The sequence below is a fragment of the Apostichopus japonicus genome, chromosome 13, assembly GCF_037975245.1.
Source record: "Apostichopus japonicus isolate 1M-3 chromosome 13, ASM3797524v1, whole genome shotgun sequence".
Taxonomy (NCBI): Eukaryota; Metazoa; Echinodermata; class Holothuroidea; order Aspidochirotida; family Stichopodidae; genus Apostichopus; species Apostichopus japonicus.
This window is the reverse complement of record NC_092573.1, coordinates 9090519-9117093: the sequence shown is the minus strand read 5'-3', so window position 1 is coordinate 9117093 and position 26575 is coordinate 9090519. Positions and strand designations below refer to the sequence as shown.

The following is a 26575-nucleotide window of genomic DNA, read 5'->3' as shown; positions in this document are numbered from 1 at the left end:
TATTATTGCCTCCTCCTTCATTGAAAACTGCCTCAAGTTTTAACATTTTTTTTTAGTCTTAGTAACAGAGCAATTAAGGTATGGATATGGGAGTTGGCCATTGTTTTCTAATCTTGATAATTTTAAAACTTGTGCCTGCAGCTCATGGGGGGAATTCCCCGAGACCGAAGGTTCGATAGACCGAAATTAAAAAAAGGTCCGCGAGACCGAAATTAAAGAAAGGTCCGCGAGACCGAAATTAAAAAAAGGTCCGCGAGACCGAAATTAAAAAAAGTTCTTATAAAGCGCAAATACACACTTAAGTCTCAGTGCGCTGATAATTATTAACCCCTGGTCATTGGTAACTTGTCACACCCACACACCAAAGTGTGCACAATTCAATCAATCTCTCCTGGGGCACCACAGTGCACCACAAACCGGCGCACGCAACTATATTTACAAGTTACCTCGCAGGTCCCCATTTATACACCTGGGTGAAGAGAGGCAATGGAGATAAAGCGCCTTGACCAAGGACACAAAGCAATGATCTGGCCAGGGCTCGAACCTGTAATCCTTAGATCACAAGTCCACTGCCTTAACCACTTGACCACACGGCCCTACTAGGCCCCACGACATCGTCGTAGCCAGAAATTTAAAGCGGGGCACATTTTGAGATTGATATGGGGGGGAGGGTCTCTGTTGAGATTTTTGTGAACAATTGAAGGTCCTTAGATGCGATCTGGTGCAATGTTTTTCCAGTTTCATCATTATCATATGATATCATATTATCAGCAGATTTTTTTCCTGTTTGAATTCTTTTACATGTTCTTTTACATATTATATCAGAAAGACAAACATAGTTCTCTTTATAATTTCTCCAGTAGGATGACTCTTGTTTATTGTCCAATGTCTGGACTTTAAAGCAGCATTTTGCGTCTTTTTTTTCTCTCAACCTCAATGAATCCACAATGATAACGACATACATAACTAGCTTATCTATTCAAATCTTACTTCAAATGGTGGCATTAAAGTCGAAAAATTTAAAACTTTCAACTGTTTTGTTTTTCTCGAAGATATTTTTTCGTTGGGATCCAAATAAACCTCACCCATAATATGAATATTTAAAAGCTACAAACGTCATTGGCCAATACGTAATACAACACTATGCTTGATTTGTGTATGATTGTCTATGGCAGTTGTTCCAGGGAGTTGTTAGAGTCCAGCTCGGTTGTACCAAGTTACCAACTCGACGTTCATTGCCAACAGCCTATTGTTGATAGTTGTTAACATTGGCGGCGATATCATCAACATTTTAGGGGGGACGAGCAAACCCGTGTCTGATTAATATTCTCAACATGCGAAAAATGTTGATCGGCGTCCCGGGGAGAGTAGTGGTGTATACAGGGTCTTGAGACATGGTGGGGGTGGGTGGGTAGGAGGGGGACTCATAAGCCTATGGAAGAATTTCACTTTAGGAAGGGGGGCATGACGTTCTTTGCCCAAAATTTCCAAAACCTTGCCCGAAAAATGGAAGCGTCACCATAGGTTGATGCTACGGGTATTTCTTGAAAAAAATACCTGTCACATTACCGAAAACCAGAAGCATTTTTGTGTGTTTGTGCTACAAAATGTACAAAAAGTTCGGAAGTTAAATTATTTTAAAATTTATTATGAGGAAATTGTGTCAAATGTTACGGGCTGGAGGTTAAAAGTTGACCCCTAATTAACTTCGGTCTCGCGGAACTTCGGTCTCGTGGGCCTTTTTTTTAATTTCGGTCTCGCGGACCTTTTTATTTTCGGTCTCGCGGACCTTCGGTCTCATGGACTGTAATCAGCTCATGCACCTTCAAGTAGGAGTCATTGGAAGCCTGCTGCTGGTTACACCAATGGGTTTAGGAATATGTTTAGATCATATTTCAAATTACCATGTGTGAGCAATTCCTTACACGATACAATTGCTGAACTGATCAAATTTGACTGGCATTTGAGGAGAGTGAAGGACTCTTATAAATATTACACATCTGTAATTTTCTGGTATCGTAACATCACTTTAGGGTAACGTGAATTCATGTTTTGAGACTGTTCCCTTTTGACTTTGAATAACAACATAACCCCTCTTAAGGGTCAGAGAAAGAACTTGGAGAGGGGCAAAAAAGAAAGAAGGAGAGGAGGAGAGGAGACCACACATTTTATTCAAAAATTGATTTGAATCTAAACTATGATTCTCTGTCCCCGCCCCCCCCCACCCCCTTTGTTTCTTTGAAATAAAATACTTAATTTTCCAATGTCAATTCAAATATGGAGACTGTAATTTCATTCACAATACAACACTCAATAAAGACCCATTGTATCCTACGCAAACACCTGTTTCTTGTGTTCATGAATGACAAAAAGTCTGTTCTCCTTTCCACTAAAAAACAACAGCTCTGGTGTTCTAGTATTTATGAATGGATGAACTAGAGCCTTGTTTCCATGAAACAGTTGCATTTTGTACAACATTCAAATTTATTTATTTTTTTATGATATACTTTCAGAAGTTTTCTGCTCAATCTTTCGGGATAGTTGAAACTGCCTTCAGCATTTACACTTATTTGTAACAATACATCCAGCTGGTTGAGTTGCACAAATTTTGGGGTAAAATTTTACGGATTGGGCGTGATTTAAAAGGGTTTAAGTTTATTATTGTCACCTTTTGGATTGGGCTAGTCACTGTCCATCTCTAGGGCCCCTTGTATGTTTTAGGGGCATCAGGCTCATGGGACCTCCTAAATTTATTTATTTTGTTATTTCGATCACTGCCTGTAGGGTAGTGTATAACAGTGAAAGCCAGTAGAAATAAAAAATAAAACAAACTAAATGCAAAATATGCCTTTAATTATTCAGTACACACCCAGTACCTATAAAAGTGATGATATTTACCCGTGTACCATTGCTGAATCTAGGTGTGGGGGTGAGAACCCTCACACGCCCCTCTATGTTTTTAATTTATTTATTATTTTTATTCATTCTTCCTTGGAGCCCCAACATTTCCACCTATGGTCAAATCTTGTAACAACTAGGTTTTTCTAACAGGAAGCTTTATTAAGGTTAAATAAAGTGTATTTGGATTGTTTTGGTCAATTTGGCCAGTTTAATTCTTCAGAAAAGTGTAACTGATGTAACCTTTGCAAATAATGTGTATGTGAGCATGGTAAGAAGGGTAAACTTGAAACAAATGTGTTGTATTGAAAGACCATTAATGACCATGTAATTAACATGGTCCATCAGTGAAACTTCAGCTGATTGGATGAAATTAGACCATTTTAAGCCTTAAGGGGCAGCTAATCCATATAGCTTCCAGGGCCTGCAGGGGGTCCCTGGATCCCATAAAGTGTTCAAAGCGAAAGTAATAAAAACCTTAGGGCTTTTAAACATACTCACTAGTGTAAATAATAATAATACTCTGTACAAATGATTTATACCTTAACTTCCCATATGGCTTTTTCCCTAGGCAGTATGCTATGTACCCCCATCCTGCCCTAGTGTGCCTTATATGTCTGGTTATTGATGTAACAATTGTAACCAAAAGTAAATATAAAAGCTTATTAAACTTTTATTTTATGGATGTCTAAATATTTAAAACATGAGATGATGTCAAAATACAGAGGGTTTAGCTGCAACTGACAATGCATGGGAAGTGCTGTTTCTGGCAGTCTGGAAGGCATTTTTGGCAAAATATTTCTTTGTTATATGCTAAAGGCCAACCGATGAAGGTGTTCCACTTAGTTAGTACCACAATGATGGTCAGGGCCTTTTTTGAGAAATTCTAAGTGGGGGGGGGTGGCCATTTCACAAAAGGGACCATCTAAGCGAAGGGCCACAATCAGTTGGCGAATATAGTGTACCAAGAAAATCTATGCCAAAATGCCCCCCAGGTGGTGACAGCCCGATATTCATTAGGTTCTATATCCATGAGGTTCATTGTTCATAAGGTTCGCTATTCATAATGAGCCAAAAGGTTCATTGTTCATAAGGTTTGTTATTCATAATGAAAAAAAAAGGTTCGTTGTTCACAATTGGTAAAAGGGTTCGATATACATAATGATTAAAAAAGGCTCATTATTCATAATAGGACGAAAGGGTTCGATATTCATAATAGAGCAAAGGGTTCGTAATCCATAAATAGATATATATAGATTCATAATGGAACAAAGGGTCCGTTATTCATAATAGGCATAGCCGAAAAGGTTCAGTATCATTCACAATGAGGAAAAGGACCCCCTTTAGGAAACGTACAAGTTTATGCCGTTAATATGTCGAAAATGTAGGTTTTGCTGCAGGGGGTATAGGGTGAAGCATGGTCTTGATAGTGTGTGGCTCATATTCTCTGCAAAGTTATGCATCCGCCCAGCATCTGGTGGTGCCCCCCATAGGACAGTTGTGCCCCCTGTGTCCCCCCTCTATGAATAAAAAGTATGTTGAGGCCAGTGGTTGAACACTATAGGCGTCTGCGAAAATAGAGGACGTCTTTTGCACTTGTATGATGCACTTCTCTCCTATGATGAATAACGAATCTTTTTTCACATCATGGATTTCGAACCCTTTGTTCAATTATGAATATCGGACCCTTTCTCCTTTTATGAATAACGAACCTTTTGTCCCATTTTGAATAACGGACCCTTCGCTCCATTATGAATATCAGACCTTTCTTTCCATTATGAATAACGAAACCTTTTGTCTATTATGGATTACGAACCCTTTGTCCCATTATGAATAACGAACCTTTTTGCCCATTATGAATATCGAACCTTTGTTTCCATTATGAATACTGGACCTTATGAATTATGATCCCTTTTTATTTTGAATAACGAACTTTATTTCCATTATGAATAGCGAACCTTTTTATAAAAATAATGCTTGTTATGAATAACGAACCTTATGAACAATGAACCTTATGAATAGCGGACCTTATGGATATAGGGCAGACCCCCTTCCCCCCCCCCCCCAGGTTGCCTGTAATGGTGTTACATGGTACTTCCCAGGCATTGCAAATTGCATCAAAACTTTTTTTGAGATGACATGTTTTATGAGAATTTTTGGGATTTTAGAAAGCTCCTAGATGAAATGTGGTGCAATATTCATAGGATATTCCTTAGTACTATGGTTGTGTGTGGGGAGGGGTGTCCTCTGAGAAATTTTTTGATTTTAGAAACCTAGATGAAATATGGTGCAATATTTATAGGTAATTTCCCAGTATTTGTTGTGTGGAGAAAAGTTGGGGGAGGGGTGCAAGGGGATTAAGGGGTGTCCCCCTCCCTCTTTGAGAATTTTTGGATTTTAGAAAGCTCCTAGATGAGATATGGTGCAATAAAATAGGTTATAAGACAGTACTGGTTAGGTGTAGGAAACGTGGGGAGGAGTATAAGGGGAGGGATTCCCCTTTAGCACCCCATTTTGAAAATGTTATTTACTAGTACACTATGGTTGTGTGTGGGGAGGGGTGTCTATTGAGAATTTTTTGGATTTTAGAAACCTCCTTGTATTTTGGTGCAATATGTATATGTTATTTCCTAGGCCAGTAGTACTTGTTTATTTGAAAATGCCGACTCAATTGTTAAAAAAAACATCAACTTACAATACTCGCATTTTTATAGTAGTAGTAAAAGCATGCTAGGTGGCCTAGTAATTTTTTTGTTGCGAAACTGAAGGTGGCACTGGAGTGTCATAGTATCATACCGATCTGGAGGTCGATGAGGTTTAGTCATTGTTATGGCAACAACGAAATATTAAAGTTTGCTATGGCATTCTGATGGTAGACATAGCTTATAAATGCCATAAGATGTCATGTGTAAATTAATTCTTAGGTTAGTGTTATCTTTTAAATTTTCTTTTAAATGCCGAAATAGGGACCTTTATTAGGGGTGGGGCCAAATGAGCTGACTGGGGGCCATGTAGGGGACTGGGGGGCCCTGATGATGGTCCCTTTTGTTAATATCTGAGTTTGTGGTGCATGGTAACTGGTTGTTTCCAAACCCCACCAGCTGTCATTAGCACGGGACCTCTTGCAGGAAAGCCCAACTTTAGTATTTTCTTCGTCTGCACTATACCCAGCAAATAATTTATCCAGTATCCCTTCTCATTTTGCTACACAATCTGGTCAAATTCCTACACCAATGGAAAAATTGTGTAGCAGTTTTTTGCATGCATAACCCTAGTGTTTTCAACGATTTTAAGCTAAAGAAATGAAAAACCTCAGAACTGCTACGCAAAATTTGAGCACTAAATTATTCCCTGGTACCCCCATTCTCCATGCTCTAAATATCAAAGCTGTAGTCTGGACCTGAGTCCTGACTCGGGTCCACTTTTGCTGGACTGGGACTCAGGGGGCCTTGGACTCAGCAGTCCACTAAATGAAATGCAAGTACTCAGATATAATTAATTAATTGTAACAATAATGTTATATCTGCACATCCCACATCAGCACTATAGTAAGCCTATCAGTTCTTCACCAAAGGTATATATAAGGATCTGCATCCATTTATATTAGTACTGTTAATGAGGTTACATCTCTATGTTCTGACATCTCTATGTTCTGACATCTCTATGTTCTGACATCTCTATGTTCCGACGTCTCTATGTTCCGACAATTTTTTTGGACTCAATTTTTTTTACCCAAATTTTTTAGGACTTAACTTTTTTTGGACCCAAATTTTTGACCAACATGTTTTCGGACCAACTTTTTTCGGACCAAAACAAACTCATAACAAACTTTGGGCCCTTCTTTTTCATGAAAAAAATTGTGGTGCGTCCAAAAAATTGTGTCCTCCAAAAAAAGGTAGGTCAGAAAAAATGTTGGTCCAAAAAAATTGAGTCCCCCCCAAAAAATTGGGTCCCCAAAAATTTGGGGCCCAAAAAATTAAGTCCACCCAAAAATTTGGTCCTAAAAATGGGGGACCAAAAAGATTGAGTCTCCCCCAAAAAATTGGGTCAGAAAAAATTTTGGTCAAAAAAAATTAAGAGTCCAAACAAATTGTTGGAACATAGAGACATCGGAACATAGAGACGTTGGAACATAGGGATGTCACCGTTAATGAGGATAAAATGAACATGCTATGAATTTATCTATGTTTTTCTAGCTCTGCACAGGTTCACTACACTCTTTTAAAAATTAATCACTATATACAATTGCTACCATGCAGTACCAGTTAATCTCTTTAAAAATAGGCCTCTGATTCCACTTAAGTCATATATGTACTGTAGTTAACAGAAAGTAATAGCAAGGAACTGAAAAGTCTGTATAGGCCCCAAAGTAAAGCACTCTATAATTGCTAGAAGTTTCCAAAGAGTACATTCCTGGAGGTCTTTACTTACCAAATTGTTCTCAGATATTTGAAATGAACACATAAGAAGACTGAATGTCCCAGTGAGGTACATTTCCTCCAAGGTGGTAATAAAACAGTTTAAGAATTTTGATCAAATGTGACCATATTTGAATATCTGGCATATTTGGGGCCAATACAGCATAACATTAAGAATTTAGAAGATTGGGTTCTGAGAAGATTCTGTGCATCCCAAATGAACACTATAGTAAGCCTATCATTTCTTTGTAATAGGTATATGGATCTGTTTTCAGTGATATAAGTTGGGAAAAGTAAAACATTTCGACAAATATTTTCAAATTATTACACGTCTTAATTCTTCCAAATATTTTAGGCACCATAATACACGATTGTTTGCTTTGAATTTATCTACAGTAAAATCTAGCACTGTACACTATTTAACAAATTATACACTAAACACTTGCTAACATGCAGTACTAGTTAGTTTATCTCTTTAAATATAGGCTCTCACTTTAGTTTTATTGTTGACAGAAAGTTAGCCAGAACTTAAGAAGCTTAGCAGATTAGTTGTCTGTGAGCCACACTAAATTCAGTAGGGCTAACAGTGGGTTCTTTGTTATGCCTGAATAGTTTAGGACAGGCAATCAATGTACCTATCCATAGGAGCCAGGTGAACCTGTAACAATGGAACTGAACTAGTAAATGGTTGTGATTTACCAGGCTACTTAAAGGTAGTCTGTATAGTCCCCAATTATAGCACTCTACTTACTGTAGGGTGATCAATGTAGTAGTAATGTTGCTTTAAATGTTGCCTTTATTGCATAGGCGTACAGGACCATTTCAGTTTGGGGGGGGGGGCAAAAATTGTTTTGCCCGAAAGTTATATATATATATAATATATAACGAAAATCCACGTTTACTCCAAAAGAAAATATTATTAGAGAAAACCAGAGAAATAAGATATGACTCATAATTGACAAATAAGGAGTAAGTTTTAGAAAATATATCGGAATTTTCGGTCCCCCTGGGACCTTCGTCAGCAATACTTGGCAGTCGAATGAGAAGTACAAAATGTGACACAATGAAAGTATGACGCTAGATAAGTGTAAGTTGCATTGATGGAATTAAAACCAAATAAACCATGACTATACAGGAAGCGGAGAATTTTTGTTAGATTCTCTTTAAGAGAATCCTACTCCACACACTTGAACATTAGAACCGAAACAGTACCTCTTACTCATCAATTTTTAGAGCAAACTTTAGGTAAATTGTTTTTTTTACCCCGCTTGACTATATATGAAAAATGCATCAGTAGGGTCCACGGCCCGCTGAGCCCCTAGCATCATCTATATAGACTTAACCTTTTATGAGAGCTTCTGCCGGGTCTCTTGACCCTTATTTGTATACATGCCTTTTCATTTATTTGAAAAGATATAATTAAAATTAGGCTTAATTGGTATTCCGCCTGGAACAAGGCAGACATTTTGGGATTATGACAATTACACATTTTATGCTCACCTAGTTCTAACAATATAGTTTGTAGAAGACACTTTCAAGGTCTGTATTCCTTTAGAATAATCTCTTTCATGTTTAAGAAGCATAGATGCAACATGGTGCTATTTTTGGCATCAAGGGCTGATTTTTCCCACTTATTGCTAATCATTTGAATATTGGTAAATGCATTTTGGGAAATGCATCTTGGGAATTCCCCCTCCCCCTCCCCCTTCCCCCACAAAATCAAACAAAAGGTACCACAAATGTTGTGATCTGATATTTAACTTTAATCAAAGGCATATTGTTTACTTAAAAATATCCTGGAACACAAAGATTTTGGCATTGGAAATTGCCACAGAAGCAATCTAATTTATAAAATCAAGGGCTTTGCGCCTTTGACACTCAATGTGATAATGACATTATGTCGCCAGCATAAGTCAAAACATTTTTTATTTAACCTTGGAAATGTGTTTGCCCCTGCCATGCAAGCTTTCTGCGGATGCCCATGGATATACCACCCTTTTAGTGAAAGGTTTTGCCTTGTGACAATCAAAAATTCTGTTTCCCCCTCCCTTCCCCCTCCCCCCCCTTCACAGCACAGAGAAGCACAGTACAGTACATGCCCACATAGCTGGAATCCATCTTTCAATGAGGTAGACACTCAGCTTGTATACACAGAGAAACATGCTTGGATTGTTTTAGTCTGGGAGCCTGTCCCATATGATTTCACCCCATTTAGCCCAGAAGGTTTGACCCCTTAAAGTTACTTAGACCATCTAGGTCATTCACAAAAAAATTGTCAGCTCAACCCCAGTGGTCAGGTTCGGACCCCAGACCCCCTGAAAAATAACCCCCCGGACGGGGTAATTTCACCCCATCTAGCCCATGGACCAAACTTTGTCAGAAGGAAGTAGTATGGCTGTACATTACAAAAAAAACAAAACTGACAAATTTCCTGGTTGGGAAGGGGTTGTCAGACCCCCCACTAAGTCACCCCCAGTCGGGTTGATTTCACCCCATCTAGCCCATGGACCAAACTTTGTCAGAAGGAAGTAGTATGGCTGTACATTACAAAAAAGGCAAAACTGACAAAATTCCTGGTCGGGAAAGGGTTGTCAGACCCCCCACTAGGTCACCCCAGTCGGGTTGATTTCACCCCATCTAGCCCATGGACCAAACTTTTGCAATACCAAACTTTGTCAAAAGGTAGTAGTATGGATGTACATTACAAAAAAGGCAAAACTGACAAATTTCCTGGTTGGGAATGGGTTGTCAGACCCCCCACTAAGTCACCCCCAGTCGGGTTGATTTCACCCCATCTAGCCCATGGACCAAACTTTGTCAGAAGGAAGTAGTATGGCTGTACATTACAAAAAAGGCAAAACTGACAAAATTCCTGGTCGGGAAAGGGTTGTCAGACCCCCCACTAGGTCACCCCAGTCGGGTTGATTTCACCCCATCTAGCCCATGGACCAAACTTTTGCGATACCAAACTTTGTCAAAAGGTAGTAGTATGGATGTACATTACAAAAAGTGTAAAACTGACAAAATTCCTGGTCAGGAAGGGGTTGTCAGACCCCCCACTAAGTCACCCCCAGTAGGGTTGATTTCATCCCATCTAGCCCATGGACCAAACTTTGTCAAAAGGAAGTAGTATTGATGTACATTACAAAAAGTGTAAAACTGGCAAAATTCCTAGTCGGGAAGGTGTTGTCAGACCCCCACAAAGGTCACCCTCACCCAACCCCAAAAGGCGAGTTGATTTCACCCCTTCTAGCCCATAGACCAAATTTTGTCAAAAGAAGGTAGTATGTCTGTACGTTAAAAAAAAGGAATATCTGACAAAATTGCTGTTCGGAAGGGGTTGTCAGACCCCTACAAAGAGCCCCTACCCATTGTCTTTTACCCATGAACTGAGATGATAAAAATATAAACATAATTATTACAAAAATAAATATTTAATGATTATATTTATGAGAGGAGATATTCTATGTAATTCAAAAGAGCCTTCAATGTCCATTATGGCTTGCCTTTCTTAATTGCTTCATCTTTTTTGGTGACAAGCAGTCCAAAGTTGCTAGGCAAGGAAGTGACTGAAACACAATGATGCTCCTGTTTTTGGTCAGTTTAAAACATTTTGATTTTTTTTTACTATAGCACCTAAGTAAAAATTATGGGTAGGCATCCCTGGCCTAATAAACATACTGATATAGATGAGAATCTTGTGGGAGGAGTTTCTCCTGCCTTTTGCTGGAAATGTTTTAATTCATAAGACAATACATTGACCCTCTTTGTCTTATGTCTGTATTACTGTACAACCTTGCCCACATCCTGTTATGTGACCATAGTTGGTCCTCCACTTTCACCAAATTGCTCTATTCCCATGTTTTATTCATGTAAAAAGTAAGACCTGCTATAGTTAATGGCCTGCAACCCAGTTATCTGCTTGGTCCCATAATATATGGTGTTACAGCAGAGGTGGAACAAAAAAATATTGGGGACCCTTTGGCATATTAGATATCGTTGATAGGAACATTCTTCTAATTTCTGAAGCCTTTTCAAATAGTTATAGATATGACAGATCTATAATTGGTTAATCAAAGAAGTTTATTTGGGGGGAGGCTTGACCACTCAATTATATTATTGAAGCTGCCCCCCTCCAATGCTTCAGCTGTTTTTGTGTTACGAATGCATACTTTCCTTGTGCAATTGTTTTCATTTCATTTTTGGCATTTCCTTAAATATATATGTATCCTATGGGTTAGATTTCTATAGTAGCTCACATTGTACTATTGCAACCAATAATTAAGTACTGATATTGTTTCTTTTTAAACCTACAATTGGTAACATATGCCAGTATAAAGATTATTTGGTTGAAATCAAGGAATATTTACAAAATCTGGAAGTTTAATTTGATTTACATCATAGGTGAAAAGGCAGTATTCCCCCTCCCCCCCCCCCCAAAAAAAAAAAAAAAAAACCAAGAGCATATTTCAACTATTTGATCTGTATTTAGTGTCTGATTTAGGGGGTGTTGTGGCGGGTGTACCCTTCCCCTTTCAGACCACCCCAAAAAAGTTGTGTTCCAGACAAGAATGCTGGAAAATAAGTGCATTATTCAAATCGTGCAGACACTGCTTGTCTGAAAAATCAGATATCTGGATTTCCCTTTATTTTTATATCTAATAATTTTCACATTTTGAACCCAAATTTGGCAAATCAATCTTGATCGAGGCTTCATAACTGCGGTTTATCTGTCGAAAATCCTGTAACTGGTAAACTTTACCTTAGCAATTTGTTTACAAATCACACTTTACTTAAAATATTTGCAGAAGAGGTGGATTGATAAGATGGACACAATAGAATTATGCAAGTGACCTGATGGTGAACAATGACAGAGACGTACTGTATCATAGGAACTAATCAAAAAGACATAGACTTTTAAGAATAACCATTTGCATTTTAAAACCTTTAATCGCATTGTGCCCAATAACAGAATGGCCTTAAAACTGAGTGAGGCCACATTCGCCATGTTTGTTCAAATGCAATGTTTGGTGGGGTTCTAGCTGTAACTATTTCCTCTTTTGTGGATGGTATTTCCTAAATTAAATTATCTTGTTAAATAATAATTATTATAGTTTTCCATGACTGTTTGTCATATTGAAGACACAAGTATGGTAATTTCCAGTCCAAACAACCATGTTGAACAAGCAAACTTATTCTACCAACATGAACTGGGGCTGGTCCTGTTGAAAGCATGTTGTTATTTTCTACATTTTTCATGCAAAGGAATCTGCTTTACAAGTGTAAAAACTTTTCATATTTAACATTTGTTCCTGGTTCTACATGTATCCATTTCTTGCTTTTACGGTATATATTATGTTACACAAATACAAAAGTGGCCCATGTGACCAGAATGGGTACATCTTTGCTTTCAGACCATTCGGTAAGTTTTTCCATGTTTTATAATACAATGTCTTGAATACTTTCTTTAAACAAAATTCTGGTCTATGATTAGATTGCGTGAATTGAATTGGCTGGGTGGGGGCACCTTTTGGGGGGGTCTGAAAACCCCTTCCCGACCAGCAATTTTGTCAGATTTTCCTTTATTTTAATGTACAGACATACTAATTCCTTTCGACAAAGTTAAGTCTGTGGGCTAAGATGGGGTGAAATCAACCCGCCTTTTGGAGTGGGTGAGGGTGACATTTGTTGGGGTCTGACAACACCTCCCCGACTGGGAATTTTGTCAGTTTTACTTTTTGTAATGTACATCCATACTACTAACTTTTGACAAAGTTTGGTTTTGCCAAAGTTTGGTCCATGGGCTAGATGGGGTGAAATCAACCCGACTGGGGGTGACCTAGTGGGGGGTCTGACAACCCCTTCCCGACCAGGAATTTTGTCAGTTTTGCCTTTTTTGTAATGTACAGCCATACTACTTCCTTCTGACAAAGTTTGGTCCATGGGCTAGATAGGGTGAAATTAACCCGACTGGGGGTGACTTAGTGGGGGGTCTGACAACCCTTTCCCAACCAGGAATTTTGTCAGTTTTGCCTTTTTTGTAATGTACAGCCATACTACTTCCTTCTGACAAAGTTTGGTCCATGGGCTAGATGGGGTGCAATCAACCCGCCTTTTGGGGGTGGGTCAGGGTAAACTTTGTGGGGGTCTGACAACCCCTTCCCGACCAGGAATTTTGTCAGTTTTGCCTTTTTTGTAATGTACAGCCATACTACTTCCTTCTGACAAAGTTTGGTACATGGGCTAGATAGGGTGAAATTAACCCGACTAGGGGTGACATAGTGGGGGGTCTGACAACCCTTTCCCAACCAGGAATTTTGTCAGTTTTGCCTTTTTTGTAATGTACAGCCATACTACTTCCTTCTGACAAAGTTTGGTCCATGGGCTAGATGGGGTGCAATCAACCTGCCTTTTGGGGGGTGGGTCAGGGTAAACTTTGTGGGGGTCTGACATCACCTTCCCGACCAACAAGTTTGTCAGTTTTTCCATTTTTGTAACATACTACCATGCTACTTCCTTTTGCCAAAGTTTGGTCCATGGGCTAGATGGGGTGAAATCAACCCGACTGGGGGTGACTTAGTGGGGGGTCTGACAACCCCTTCCCGACCAGGAATTTTGTCAGTTTTGCCTTTTTTGTAATGTACAACCATACTACTTCCTTCTGACAAAGTTTGGTCCATGGGCTAGATGGGGTGAAATTAACCCGCCCGGGGGGTCTTTTTCAGGGGGTCTGGGGTCTGAACCCGACCACTGGGGTTGAGCTGACAATTTTTTTGTGAATGGCCTAGATGGTCTAAGTTACTTTAAGGGGTCAAACCTTCTGGGCTAAATGGGGTGAAATCATATGGGACAGGCTTTTGGCCTATTTGGGTTTAATTGTTATTTCAAAATTTCATCAATGTGAAGGTGTGACATTGCAAAGAAATAAAAGACAATTTGGTTTCCTTGTGAGGTTATTTTACAATAAAATGCATAATAGGACTTAACTTACAGAAAATATTTATCATTACAGGCCTTACAAGTAGTTTGTGTCAGTGAAGTTACTTGGTGCATTCAAACTATCCATGGGAAAGGCAATTCTAGGATGAACAGGAAATTTTCCCATTTGGTAGTTATTATGTAGACAACAGTATACTCCCATCTTATAAGGAAGAAACCATTGAAATAGTGCACTTGTTTTCTTTGCAACTTCGAAAGGAATGTATCAGATTTCATTTATAAACATGCCTTACAGCCAGATTGAACTCTCATGAATTCACTGTGTATAGTCATTACAAGAAGACCATAGGCCTATGTGAGAGCTGGATGGGATCATATGTCTTGCTACTGGGAACAGTCACTAGAGAGGAGGAATGCATATGGTATCACTACAAGCATGTACTGTAACCCATTTGCACAGTGATAAAGCTTATGCATTTGGAAAGAGTCTGCATAGAGAAAATTCATGCTCTGTCCAGGGAGTTGTTATGGACAACTCCCTGGTTAGACCAGTAGTCTCATTTTATTCACAACAAATGGGCACTTTATGAATAAACCATTTACTTTTTTGGGGGGTCATGTTGGGGGGGGGTTTCTTTTAGTTTTGACTTCAAAGGTTTGTTAACTGCCAGGTACATTGTATTACTGTAGCGCTTCCATGGTATTAGCACATACAGTCTGCTTTATAGATAGTCAAGTTATCTGATTAAAATGTGAAACTCTCAGTACAGTCTAAAGAAGAGAAGTTTATTTCACTGGTAGCATTGTATCAGACCTTAAATGTTTTGGTTCCTTGTATATCATATTTATTAACGGGGTCACAGCCTCACAGGGTCAAATGTGTGAATATGCAAATTGTAGAACTGCAAATTTAAGTTAGATTTTAACAGGTACATTACATGATGGTTATATTAAACTTGGTATCATGCATATTACTATTACAGAACTTGAGAAACCACAGTGGTTATTAACCTTTAACACACGGCTAAGTACCGTTGTCTTTGAGATATTGCTGCTCTTGTTGTTTTATCTTACTTGTTTTTTGAGTTAGTCATAAACTAACATTTTTTGTCAAGTTTTGCATTTCCACGGTAACTCACATTAATTTCTGATGTTTTTCGTCTTCTCTTTGTACCATATATTTTACTAACACAACATTACTTCTTCTATAGTAGTTACCACAATGCTGACGGCATACCTAAGTAAAAAAAAAAATCAAAAATTTGCTTCATGTAGATTGTATAGGGAAAATTGAGTCGGTAACTCACGTACATATCTAAAAGCGCCAAAACTGGTAAACAAATTTTACTTAAAAAGTGTCCTCATACTAAGTGAACTCTAAGACAAGTGAAATTTGGTAGTTATACCTTACCTACTATAGTAAACATATAGGTTGCCAAAAAATTCCTATATCATTGTCCAGTTGCATAAAAATGATGCAAGACACGGTAACTCACGTTACAATTTGTCCACGCATAACAGTTAATAAAAAATAAGTTGCTGACACAATTCAATCTTACTAATTTTTATGTAACAGTTTCAAGCTTTAATAAAATTACTTCTTGTGTTCACTTTGTAACACAGTGTAACTGTTATTAACTTATTTGCAGTTTCATATTATGTAGGAATCACTGCAGTGCTCCATATCATTCAACAGTAGAGCCAATGAACAGTGGAGGAAATGGCCAAAACAATTGACATCAATGATAAAGTTTGTTAAATTGCAAGTGGCGAGGTTAAATAGGCCCTGTGATAGTATTGAGGAATATTTCATGTTGATCCGAGGTAATCCGGGCGAATTTCGCGAAAATTTTTCTAACTCCGAAAAACACATTGAGACACTTTGTGGGTAGAAAAATGAAGGAAGGCCATTTGGGCCAGTGAGGGTGTACAGTGTTAAAAGATTACCAGGGCATTCTAGACACGGTAGAATGCGGTGCATAGGTTGTGGGGAGACAGGTAAGTGGGGAACGAAGTAAATATATAAACCAGTAAGTTTTATAATATCTATATGGTTATGGGTTACTATGTCTAACACTGTCTAACAGCATTAGCAGCCCCCGTTTCTTATATCTGGCCTAGCTTAATGTACCAAAATCAAAATTCCTTTTAGCATACGAAAGGGTTAAATTGTAAGACATTTACACGCACATTAACTAGTGTTTGCAAGGGGTATCCGGGTACCCACCCGTCGTGATACTACCCGGTTCCTAACTTATTACCCGAATCCTATGCAAAGTGTGACATTTTTTTTTGCATACCGATGGTTATGCAAGATTTTCCCATTGACTTAGTGTGGTGTTAGGCTACCATGTGGTCAAAGATAATAGCAATAATATAAGTATTCCATAGATATCTTATAACTGTGTCACAATTTCAGCAAATAAACAGATGGTTAGGCTAGATTACCCGATTGACTTAGTGAGGTGTTAGGCTACCATGTGGAAGAAATTGAAAGAATTTTTACAATTATTATTTTTTCATTCATTTATTTCATAAATGGAAAGACTGACATTTACCAGATGTTATTAATGGATTATAGACGGGATAACTAAAAAATAGTGATAATCGCAAGTGGTTTTTAACTAATTGTTATTCCATAATTGTCTACTACACTGACATTATAAGCATGATAATACTGTATGATAACTCACGTAACATGGTAACTCACGTTACCATTTGCATCACCTACCCTACTTAACATAGTGGGGTGCACAACATTTCTTTACTTGTTTCACATTTGAGATGATGAGTAGAAACCAAAATCCAATTATGAGATTTTTAATAGTGTCATATTTGATGTATGGGGAAAAAATAATAATTTCAATAACTCATGTTACATCAGCTACAGTACATAGAGGTTTGAATAAAGCAAAAAATATATTATTTTTGATTATATATTCAAAAGGTTGGTAGTGATATCTGAAGTTAGTGCACTATGTAAGCAATAAATGTACAAATCAGTTGAGTATTACCATTTAATTTCTTAGGAGAACAAAAACAAATTTGTTAATAATTTGTGCACAAAATTTGCATTACAGCATCCTTTCACTTCATATGCAAATTTCTAAAATTCAATCAATATTTAGGAAGGTATCATATTGATTCCACAAACTTGGATATGTTTGCAACAACATTTAACCAATGACAAAATGTGATTGCAGATTTTATATTTTGAGCCCATGTCCACTTTTTCATGGAAATGCCCATTGGACATTTCTGTAATTTTAGTTGAAGTGGCATTTCTTACATTATTTCAGTACTTCTCACTTAAAAGATGAGCTAGCTACTTGGAACTACATGGAGCCAGTATCGGGTGATGTATGTATAGGTTTATTTCAGGTTAGGATGTCTAAAACATCATTTTGCTTCTGCTTTTAACTGCTTTCAAAGTCACTGCATGTGTTTTCTTGATGTTATATGTTTTGTGATGTTATCTCTTTTTGTGTAGTTTCATAAAAGGATCACCCCACAACAGGACTGCTTCCATCATGTTGAACTAAAGTGCGATAAGGAAGGCTTTGAAGTGAGGTACAAGTGTTTGCCCTGGGGGAGCACCAAGCTCAATGGCTTGCTGAGCACTTGGGCCATTCTATGGCTGTTCACCATCAACATTATAGGCTTCCAACAGCACCCTAGAAAAGGCAAAAGTAGCAAAACTACTCATGGCAGTCGACTCGGGCAAGTCTTCAAATTTTGTTGGGAGGACCTTAGACGAGATCTCGTTGGACGAAATAGGTATGTTTACAGAAGTTAAAACTGCAATGAGATGGCTGGGCTGTATAAATAAATCACCGCACGTAGGAGAGCAGAACTACTGCACAACTATCGTATATGTGTAGATTTTGACTCGCAGATGAAACGCACCAAAACAAAAAATGAAATAAAAGTGACATCATGCAAAGTCTGCTGACAATGCTGGGGCATTTTGTACTACAGATCTTTGAAGATGACACCACCTATTTAAGAATGTATTTCTGATACTAGTCTGTACCTTGGGTCATTAGTTTTTAAAGACATATCCTTCATTCTCTAGATTCAAGTCACTAAACTGCAATATAGATGGTAGCTGCGGGTTGAATTTGTTGTTTGTGTGGAAAATTTCTATATAAAAAAAAAAGCATGTTCATAAGTGCATCTTAAGTTTGCCTAACATTTATGTTTGGATCAATTACTGTTGATGTACTACTGGATTCAAAGTTTGCTAATATGAAAGCTGGGTAAATTTTAAAGAATGAGGGCAGTGAACCAATTAGTCTACTAAGTATGACATACTTAACAACTCTTATAACATTAGTTAGGGTCTTCCAAATCTTGTATAAAACAATCCTTACATTTTATGAGAAATCATGTTACTTTCTGAGTGTTATGTAGGTTGCTGAGCTAATTTCATAGAAAAAACTTTTTCCTCTACAGAACTTACTCAGGTCTTGGAGGAGGAAGGTGAAACAATTGAGCAGAATGAAAAGATGGATAAAATGACTTCAGGTGAGAAATGTCACTTGTTGTGGCTTTGATCTAAAGACCTACTTCATTGAATGAATCAAAGTTTTGATGTGTATTAGTTTTATGTGTGCTGCTGTAAATGTAATGCATAATTTTATTTCTGTTTTACAGAAATTCCTGAACATTCTGAACAGATGTGTTATAGAGCTAAGGATGCTCAGCCAAGTACCTCAAAAACAGAAAGGAAACCAAAAAACACTTCCGGTAAGAAATGTTAGTTGTGGCTTTGATGTATATTGAGTGATGAAGGCTACTGAGTAGACAGATGGACTGTCTGCGTACTTTGTATGTTTATGGATTTCTTTCTCACCTGGTGATGGAGAAAAAATGAGAATAACTAACTAACTTTCCAAATGCTCATCTTGGAAACACAAATTGAGAAGCACTAGCAAAGCCTAGTTTCATAACAAAATACTTAAACTTGAGGCATAAAATTTGCTATGGTTGGTGATAGTCGATTGAATACAAACTTATTTTAAGTACATTTATTTTTCTATATATGTCCTGCTTTTTGAAGAGTGGTTAGCTCCTTTGTAGCAAACTTTAAGCAGCTTTTTGCATTTTGTCGCCATTTTCCACCCTTGTGACATGTCCATCAAGTTTTCTACATGTATCAATCACAAAAAAGCAAACTAAGATATTCAGCAATTCTTTTTCAGAAAATTTCTTTGAGACAATGTTGAAAGTTCTAACTTTTTTCTTTTAATTTCACCATTTGAAGTTAGATTTCTTCTTTTGTATGACGTTATGGCATTGTGAGGTCAATGAGGTTGTGAAAATCATACAAAAGGATGCAGAAAGTTGCAAACTTCTATTACCTAAATATTGATATATTTCTTGTCTTCAAGTATTATATAGATACTGCATACTTACTAAGACATGTCCTTGTTAAGTTTAAATTGTTATCTTGTCCTTTGATAAGAGAATAGTCTATCATATGCATCCTAGCCACTTCATGTGTTGTTTCTGACAGGAATGTGTCATAAACTATGAATTCCACCTTCTGAAATTGATGAGTATACAGTATAAAAATATTAATATCTCAAAGAGTCAAGGAATTTATTTTGGTATGTTGCATGACTGATAGAAGTTATCCATTTATGTTTTTTGCAATGCCACAAAAATTTTCGACTTTGAGTCACTGTCTAATTTTGAAAATAACAATTATATTGATAAATGAAGTGACTTAGTTTTCCTGTATTTTGGCATTTCTCTCTTTAAAAGGCATTCCAAGAAAGTGGCCAGAAGAAGACAAGGATATTTTAACTAAACACTTCAAGAAATACATCAAGAGAGGGACCATTCCTGGAAAGGATAAGATTTTAGTATGCATGGAAAATTATCCAGCCAATTTTTCAGGAAGGACCTGGAAAAACATTAAGGATTGCATTAGAAACATTTCGTCATCATTAAAACTGCCAAGCATTTAGACGCGACATTTTTTAATTTTTTGGCTTTGTGTAGATGCCAAAGTATAAGTATTTTCCTAGAGTGGCAATGGTTTATTAGAGAATACTGAGTACACTTTTTGAGTACAATATCTGCTATCTTTCTGCTACATTTTTTCTGTTGAGAAAATAGTCCAGAATTGTGTCTGAGAGTTTGTGGAGGGGGGGGGGGGCGGGGACATTGGGGACAAGTATTATACAAAATTGGGGACAAGCATTATTACAAAATGACAAAAGTCCAGCGTATTTTCATAAAGTGGCAATGCCAGCTGCACTGGCATTATTAGAGAATACTGAGTACAGAGAATATACAGTTATGCATTAAGCATATACACATTCCACCATATTTGTACAAAATGACAAAGTCCAGAGTAATTTCCTAGATTGGCAATGCCAGCTTCTCTGGCATTATTATAGAATACACAGTAAGGTTTTTTACTGAGTACACTTTCTGTTCCATTTTTTGCTGCAGAAAAAAAGTCCAAAAGTGTGTCTAATCTGAAGTATGTACCTAGACTGGCTATGCCAGCTTCACTTATAGAAAACACAAGCATTATAGGAGAATATACAGTTTAATGCATTAGGCATATACACATTCCACCATCTTTTTACAAAATGACAAAAGTCCAGCATATTTTCATAAAGTGGCAATGCCAGCTGCACTGGCATTATTAGAGAATACTGAGTGCATATTCTGAGTACACTTTCTGCTACAATTTTTTGTTCAGAAAAAAAGTCCAGAAGTGTGTCTGATAGATTGATAAATCATTAGAGAATACACAGTTAGGTATTCACTGAGTACACTTTCTGCTGCACTTTTGTTTTTGCAGGGAAAAAATGGCCAGCATTGTATCTGATAGCAGGTTGTGGGGAGTGGGGGGGGGGTCATGAGCATTATATAGAACAATACACAGTTGTGCATTTGGTTTTGAAACAACTTTGTTTGTCATGGCTGCACTGCATTGATGTCAAATGGGGTGCCTTTGCCTACCTCAGTATTTGAGACAGTGGTCAGATGCTGGGGTATACACTGTAGTCCGTAGGACGGGGACATTAAATGGCGGTCCCGGTAGCAGGAATGGGAGCAAAATCACACACCTGCCTCGTTATCCTTTGAACACTTATCGTAAAGAGAAGGCTTGAAATAAGCCGGTGTTCGTCCACGATCTACCACGTATATATGGCCTCAAATAAGCTAATGTCAGGCTTCTTCATCTTTGGGTCTCTAAACTAAACTATTTAACATAAACAAGAGCATATACGCTTTCCATTATTTTTGTACAAATGACAAAGTCTAAAGTATTTTCCTGGAGTGGCAATGCTAGCTGCATTGGCATTATTGGAGAATATAATTTTTTCAGAAACAAAGTCCAAAAGTGTATCTGATTGTGTGTGGGTGGGGGCACGATCATTATAGGAGAATATCCAGTAATACATTCCATATGCATTCCATCATCATTGTGCATTGGCATTATTGGAGATTATAATTTTTTTTTTCTCAGAAATAAAGTCCAAAAGTGTATCTGATTGTGTGTAGGTGGGGGCACTAACTTTATGATAGGAGAATAAACAGTTATGCATTGAGCATATTCCACCATCTTTGTACAAAATGACAAAATTCCAAAGTATTTTCCTAGAGTGACAATGTCAGCTGCACTACCATTATTGGAGAATATAATTTTTTTGGAAAAAAAGTCCAAAATTGTATCTGATTGTGTGTGGGTGGGGGCACGATCATTATAGGAGAATAAACAGTTATGCATTGAGCATATTCCACCATCTTTGTACAAAATGACAAAATTCCAAAGTATTTTCCTAGAGTGACAATGCCAGCTGCATGGCATGATTGGAGAATATGATTTTTTGTTTTCAGAATAAAAGTCCAAAAGTGTATCTAATTGTGCGTAGGTGGGGGCACGAGCATTATAGGAGAATATACAGTTATGCATTGAGCATATTCCACCATCTTTGTACAAATGATAAAGTCCAGAGTATTTTCCTAGAGTGGCAATGCCAACTGCATTGGCATTATTGGAGAATATAGTTTTTTTCAGAAACAAAGTCCAAAAGTGTATGTGATTGTGTGTGGGTGGGGGCTCGAGCATTATAGGAGAATAAACAGTTATGCATTGAGCATATTCCACCATCTTTGTACAAAATGACAAAGTCCCAGAGTATTTTCCTAGAGTGGCAATACCAGCTGCACTGGCAATAATGGAGAATATAATTTTAATTCAGAAAAAAAGTCCAAAAGTGTATCTAATTGTGCGTAGGTGGGGCACGATCATTATAGGAGAATAAACAGTTATGCATTGAGCATATTCCACCATCTTTGTACAAAATGACAAAATTCCAAAGTATTTTCCTAGAGTGACAATGCCAGCTGCACTACCATTATTGGAGAATGTAATTTTTTTGGAAAAAAAGTCCAAAAGTGTATCTAATTGTGCGTAGGTGGGGGCACGATCATTATAGGAGAATATACAGTAATGCATTAAGCTTATTTGCATTCCATCATCATTGTGCATTGGCAATAATGGATATTATAATTTTTTTTTTCTTCAGAAATAAAGTCCAAAAGTGTATCTGATTGTGTGTAGGTGGGGGCACGAGCATTATAGGAGAATAAACAGTTATGCATTGAGCATATTCCACCATCTTTGTACAAAATGACAAAGTCCAGAGTATTTTCCTAGAGTGGCAATACCAGCTGCACTGGCAATAATGGAGAATATAATTTTAATTCAGAAAAAAAGTCCAAAAGTGTATCTAATTGTGCGTAGGTGGGGGCACGAGCATTATAGGAGAATAAACAGTTATGCATTGAGCATATTTCACCATCTTTGTACAAAATGACAAAGTCCCAGAGTATTTTCCTAGAGTGGCAATACCAGCTGCACTGGCAATAATGGAGAATATAATTTTAATTCAGAAAAAAAGTCCAAAAGTGTATCTAATTGTGCGTAGGTGGGGGCACGAGCATTATAGGAGAATAAACAGTTATGCATTGAGCATATTCCACCATCTTTGTACAAAATGACAAAATTCCAAAGTATTTTCCTAGAGTGACAATGCCAGCTGCACTACCATTATTGGAGAATATAATTTTTTTGGAAAAAAAGTCCAAAAGTGTATCTAATTGTGCGTAGGTGGGGGCACGATCATTATAGGAGAATATACAGTAATGCATTAAGCTTATTTGCATTCCATCATCATTGTGCATTGGCAATATTGGATATTATAAAAAAATCTTCAGAAATAAAGTCCAAAAGTGTATCTGATTGTGTGTAGGTGGGGGCACGAGCATTATAGGAGAATAAACAGTTATGCATTGAGCATATTCCACCATCTTTGTACAAAATGACAAAGTCCAGAGTATTTTCCTAGAGTGGCAATACCAGCTGCACTGGCAATAATGGAGAATATAATTTTAATTCAGAAAAAAAGTCCAAAAGTGTATCTAATTGTGCGTAGGTAGGGGCACGAGCATTATAGGAGAATAAACAGTAATGCATTGAGCATATTCCACCATCTTTGTACAAAATGACAAAATTCCAAAGTATTTTCCTAGAGTGACAATGCCAGCTGCACTACCATTATTGGAGAATATAATTTTTTTTGGAAAAAAAGTCCAAAAGTGTATCTAATTGTGCGTAGGTGGGGGCACGATCATTATAGGAGAATAAACAGTTATGCATTGAGCATATTCCACCATCTTTGTACCAAATGACAAAGTCCCAGAGTATTTTCCTAGAGTGGCAATTCCAGCTGCACTGGCAATAATGGAGAATATAATTTTAATTCAGAAAAAAAGTCCAAAAGTGTATCTAATTGTGTGTGGGTGGGGGCACGAGCATTATAGGAGAATAAACAGTTATGCATTGAGCATACTCCACCATCTTTGTACAAAATGACAAAATTCCAAAGTATTTTTCTAGAGTGACAATGCCAGCTGCACTACCATTATTGGAGAATATAATTTTTTTGGAAAAAAAGTCCAAAAGTGTATCTAATTGTGCGTAGGTGGGGGCACGATCATTATAGGAGAATATACAGTAATGCATTAAGCTTATATGCATTCCATCATCATTGTGCATTGGCATTATTGGAGATTATAATTTTGCATTGAGCATATTCCACTATCTTTGGGGAGGAGGGTGGGGGACACGAGCATTATAGAAAATACACAGTTCTGTATTGAACATAAGCATATATGCTTTCCATTATTTTTGTACAAAATAACAAAGTCCAAAGTAGTTTCCTAGAGTGACAATGCCAGCTTCACTTGCATTATCCGAGAATACACAGTTAGGTATTCACTGAGTACACTTTCTGCTACAATTTTTTGGCAGAAAAGATCCAAATCGTGTCTGATAATGGGTGATGTGGGGGTGGGGGGTGGGGGAAATGAGCATTATAGGAGAATACACAGTTCGGCATTGAACATAAGCATATGCTTTACATTATTTTTGTACAAAATAACAAAGTCCAGAGTATTTTCCTACATTGGCAATGCCAGCTTCACTTATAGAAAACACAGGTATTGCTGTATTTTGCTTCATTTTCCCCTGTAACACAAAGAGTACAATGTTTTTCACATTTGTTATTATGGTTATTATTAGTTATCACTTGTTTGTATTTGCTATTATCAGTTATTTTGGTTTTTATTGAACATAATTGAATATATAATTGAAATATATTTAACATGTGTGCAAAGTAGTTACCACTTCTTTAATGCTTTGTTGTCATCTTTCTATCTCTCAAATGTGTTGAGCTGCTAAGCTATTTATGCTAATTCAAGATTCACTTTGCAACACTGTGTTTGCAACACTGTAAAAGTGTTTAATGTAACAAAGTTAACTGTTATTATTTCTATGTGGTTTTCTGAGTCAAAAACAATTTTGCAGCCGCTCCATTTCTGAACCTTTTATTCTGAAACTAGTACTATGTATTTATGATGAAGCAAAAAGAAGTTACTATTTGGAGTTGATAAATCTGTTCTTTTCTATGACTCTTACACGGTTTTAGGGATCAAATGGCCCAAATCGGGCTCAAACACAGTCTTCATGAACAATATGTGTAACTTCATTTCTATGGTTACTCAAACACATGTTTACCTGCTCGACTTCAGTTGCCCAATCAGATCATATGAACAACTGAAACAAATGTCTACAGGAATTCTGTACACATGGATTATCTGTGAATTCCTCAAATTGCTTTCTGGGATAGCTGACGCATTTGTATCATGCAACCGGTGTCAAAGCTCAACCTCGTAATATTTCAACCAAGTTAGTGTACAAAATGTTAAAACGAAGTGGACTGACAGTATAAATTGAAACATTTCATCATATGGGCTATTTTTTAAAAGTGTGCTTATATTTTTGCCCCTAACCCCTAAATAATTCATCAGGGCAATGCAGTGTTTGCAATTCCCACATCTGGCTGTGCAATCCCACAAAGAACATTTGTCTGCTGAGGAAATGCCCGAACTCTTTTCTTGCATATATGCAATTACTTAATGAGCAACTGATCCACTTGTTCATTAGCCTATATACACATAAAATTTTTTGAAAATTGATCAGTCACACAGAAATACGTCTTAGAAGAAAAGAAGCTTGTTTACATATCTTCTAGTATGGTTAGAAAATTAGACCTCGTTTCTTTAAAATTGGCAACACAATACTTAAGTTCAAGACATAATTAGGTGTAATAACTTTCCCATTCTGAAATACTGTCCAAACTAGTAATGGAGAAACATTTGCAGGAATTTAATGTCTCATAAATGATAACAAGACTGAAGTGAACAAAGCTTTTCAAGAAGACAATTACATTTACAGCACAACATCAGACTGATGATAAATAACGTTCAGTGATTTTGTATTATAGAATATTGAGAATCTGCAGCAATTGCTACTATGTTTCCATAAATTGTTTAACAGTCCCATTCAGGGTTTGCCAAATTTAAACTTTGACCATCCCAGTTTATTGCACTGAAATGTCAGTGAAAATAACACATTTCTGTTCATTTTTCATATCAATAGTCATTAGCTTTATTGAGTTATCTGTCGTTAAAAATACTGAACTGAATAAATGCTGCCATAATTTTTAAGGAGGGTGTAGATTCTACAAACTTCGATCAATATATGCAAGTCCCGCCAAACAGATCACCCGCCAATCAAATCTCTCTGTGTTGTTTATGACCGTTATAAACCTAGGCCTTTACTATCACTTTCATGTTTAAGCTGTTCCTTCTCTTGAAAGGTATCTTTCTATCGGTTTTACCGATGTAGCTTGCAAATTGTGTAATTTGCTTCCATTGCAATGAAT

The 26575-nt window shown here is 37.2% G+C and overlaps 1 protein-coding gene across 2 annotated transcripts in view; it reads left to right on the top strand.

Annotated features, from left to right (window-relative positions):
- LOC139978646 (uncharacterized) overlaps positions 1-24978 on the top strand; it is a 46018-nt gene extending 21040 nt beyond the window's left edge. The window contains exons 3-6 of one of the 2 annotated variants that reach the window (XM_071989028.1): positions 17746-18032; positions 18711-18782; positions 18912-19004; positions 20025-24978. In XM_071989028.1, coding sequence (XP_071845129.1) covers positions 17960-18032; positions 18711-18782; positions 18912-19004; positions 20025-20230 — 444 coding nt within the window. In that variant the 5' untranslated portion in view covers positions 17746-17959 and the 3' untranslated portion in view covers positions 20231-24978. Of the gene's footprint in view, positions 1-15497; positions 18033-18710; positions 18783-18911; positions 19005-20024 lie in introns of those variants that run through there. The other variant, XM_071989026.1, reaches the window with a different exon arrangement.
- Positions 24979-26575: the final 1597 nt, after the last annotated feature.